This window comes from Lolium perenne, chromosome 1 (genome assembly GCF_019359855.2).
Source record: "Lolium perenne isolate Kyuss_39 chromosome 1, Kyuss_2.0, whole genome shotgun sequence".
NCBI classification, from domain to species: domain Eukaryota; kingdom Viridiplantae; phylum Streptophyta; class Magnoliopsida; order Poales; family Poaceae; genus Lolium; species Lolium perenne.
The window spans coordinates 62,699,406-62,702,396 of record NC_067244.2 but is presented as its reverse complement, the minus strand read 5'-3'; the positions used below and the strand labels follow the sequence as shown (position 1 = coordinate 62,702,396).

Genomic DNA, 2,991 nt, shown 5'->3' with positions numbered 1-2,991 from the left:
GCGAAGAACATCGAAACCGCACGGCTGTTCGCCACCCAGCAGATGCAGCCAACACCCGTGTCCGTCGACGACTTCGACGACGCGCCAACACAGCCTGACATTGCTACGAAGAAGAAAGGGTAGAGCCGCAGGACACAAGACTTCATCGACGACGAGGATAAGTGTTTGTGCGAAGCGTGGCTGGCAACGAGCCATGATTGTATTAATGGTGAGCAGCAAAAGGGCAAGGTCTATTGGGCCAAGATCTTGCAGCAGTACAACGAGACCAGGATGCACCCGTCCTACCATATCACAAGCCCTCAGACGGAAGAGTCCCTCCAAAAAAGATGGAACTACATCAAACAAGAGACAAGCAAGTTCTGCTTAACGACCGAACATGCTATTAACAACCCCGTAAGCGGCGCTAGCGTCATGATAGTGGTAAACACGATACAACCATCATCATTCTACACTATTTGCATCATTGTATGTACATCATTGGCGGCTATGATTGCAGGTATCCCGCGCCTTGGAGAAGTTCATGGCGACGCATAAGAAGGGCTTCCATATGGTCCATTGCTGGGACGTGCTCAAAGACGCCAACAAGTGGATGACAAGCTTTGCGTCGTACAACAAAGCTGTGAGGAATGGGACAGCGATCGACCTCGACGGCGAAGACGACGATCAAGGCCGTCCAGCCCTTCCAGCTCGTCCCCGAGGCCATAAGGCTACCAAGGCCGATCTAGTCCGGGAGGCGCAGGCCATTGCGTTCACCCAGAGCATGGAGAAGATAATGGCCGACAATCTTGCCGCCTTGGCTGCTAGGGACGAGAAGAGGCGTCTGAAAAAAGAGGCCGCATCTGCCATCTACCACAACCTCACGAAAGAGGTAATTGAGGCCCAAAAGGTAGACGCCGAGGCTAAATATCTTGACGCCGAGGCTAGGAGGATGGACGCCAAGGCCAAGATCCTTGCAGAGGACACTACGATCATGCTAGCCGACTTGAGCAGCGTCGACAACGACACCAGGGCCTGGTTCATGAAGAGGCGCGCCGAAATCCGCACGCGAGACGCCTGATCGTCGGCGCCATGCGCCCAGCACCTTGGCCTCCTTTTGGACATTTTTATTGCTGTTCAGGCCTTGTTGTGCCCCTTTTGGATTCCAATTTGCGCCGTACCATCTGCAAAGTGTGATGAACTTGTTTCAGCCCCTCAATTTGCGGCTGTAAAATTTCGTGCAAAGTTGACGCTGGTTCCTCTTTTTTGAATTTTGGCCTGCGCCGAAAATGCGTCGCCCCGCTGGAGCTAGCCGCAGACGCAAACGGACGTCCGACCATTTCCGCGTCCGCCAGACGACGCAAACGAACGCCTACGAACATTTTGGGTGTCCAAAATGCGTCGAGACGCTGGAGATGTCCTAAAGATACTCTAAGAAAACCATGTCCATCTGCACCTGGTTTATCTCACCGCTCGCCCCAGCCCTCCAAGAATTATTCAGACACAGAATCTCAGCTGCCAAATTTTGAGAACGATCAGGCTACCAAACTTAGGTTGCATTGCAAAACATTATGATGAGCAGCTGCTGAAGTAGCTCTCTCCGGTCCTCGATTTGTCCTCTTTTTTTGTGTGATTATTATGGAGAAATGTGAGTATGGATAATGCATAGACAACGAAACAATAATAAAATATTACAATTTGCTAGATTGGGATGATGATGAATCATTGCTATTGGTGGGGCAGGATGACGAGAGCGACTCCTACAGACTTCTGAGTTATGAATGACACGATGCAGTAACTTCCGTTTAGAACTACTTGATGCAAGATTGCGTACATGATCAGCCCCGTTCAGCATACAACAGAGAAGATAAACTGATCCATGATACTTCGATGGATCTTCTTCTTGTCAGGTGATTCAGAAATCGCAGTATAACGAGAAGTTATACCTGTCGAGCTTCTGTAAAATATGAAGCAAGGAAGGATGAAGCACATCAATGACAACAGTACACCTGTCCGCCGACGATTTCATAGATCGATTCGCAAAAAGAGCAGAAATCATGGCCATGGCAAAACAGGAAACAAGATCACAGAAAGAGAAACACCAGATCGAACCAGATTGCGAGATCCGGATAAATCAATTCATCCAGCACTAGCAAGTTAACAACTTAAGGTAGCTGACAGATCATATCTACATGCCCACGGCCCAAGCAAATTTATTCAAGAACTGACGCGAGAAGCTAAGGAGACGATCGATCTGGCCGGAGCACCACGGGCGGGCGGGCGCGGGCGAAGGATGCGGTGCCTAGGACTTCTTGTTGTCGGAGGCGCCGGCCCCCGCGTCCTTTGTGCCGATGAGGTCGAGATCCTCGTCGGTGTAGCCGTCGGCGCCCTCCCAGGTGAACTTGCCGCCGCGGCCGCCCTTCTTGGCGTCGCCGCTCATCCCGGTGCAGGACTTGCGCTCCCTGCGCTCCTGCGGCTGCTTGTACGAGTCCCGGCTCTTCTTCCCGCCGTCCATCGCCGGAGTTTTCCCCTCCCCTGCAAAAAGATCTACTGCCAACGAGAAAGGGATGGAAACTGCTCTGTGCCTCTGTTTCGCTGTTTCTGGGTGCAGGCTTTTGGGTGCTTTGGTGGGTTTATTTATGGGAGAATGGGATTGACTTTGTCAAACGTGCCAATAAACCCTGCAGCACAAGATAAACCACGATCCTTTGTCTTCGCCTCTCAACACGAAAGATAAACCACAATTGTCCCCTAAAAAAAGCACAATTGTTTCTCTCCCAGCACAAAAAGAGAAACAAAGCCACACAATTCTTTCTATCTCAACACAGAAACCACGAAATGCACATTAATAGATTTTTTAGGTTTAGCTGATTTTTTCAAAGTAGTATTAAAAGAGGATCCCATTAGTAGATGTTTGATCTTTTTATTTTACAAATATATATACTCCTATACTCGTACAACACATCATACCTCTTATAGGAAATCTTTTCTAATTCTTCCGACTCATAATAAAAG

General features: G+C 49.4%; 1 protein-coding gene across 1 annotated transcript; it reads right to left on the bottom strand.

Moving 5' to 3' along the window:
• Positions 1–2,065: 2,065 nt before the first annotated feature.
• LOC127295341 (uncharacterized) lies at positions 2,066–2,600 on the bottom strand. Its single transcript, XM_051325284.2, has one exon. The coding sequence runs from the start codon at positions 2,489–2,491 to the stop codon at positions 2,279–2,281; it is 213 nt and encodes a 70-aa protein (XP_051181244.1). The 5' UTR covers positions 2,492–2,600; the 3' UTR covers positions 2,066–2,278.
• Positions 2,601–2,991: the final 391 nt, after the last annotated feature.

Excerpts from the sequence above, each read along its gene's own strand:
- LOC127295341 (XM_051325284.2), bottom strand. The coding sequence starts at position 2,491 with ATGGACGGCGGGAAGAAGAGCCGGGACTCGTACAAGCAGCCGCAGGAG.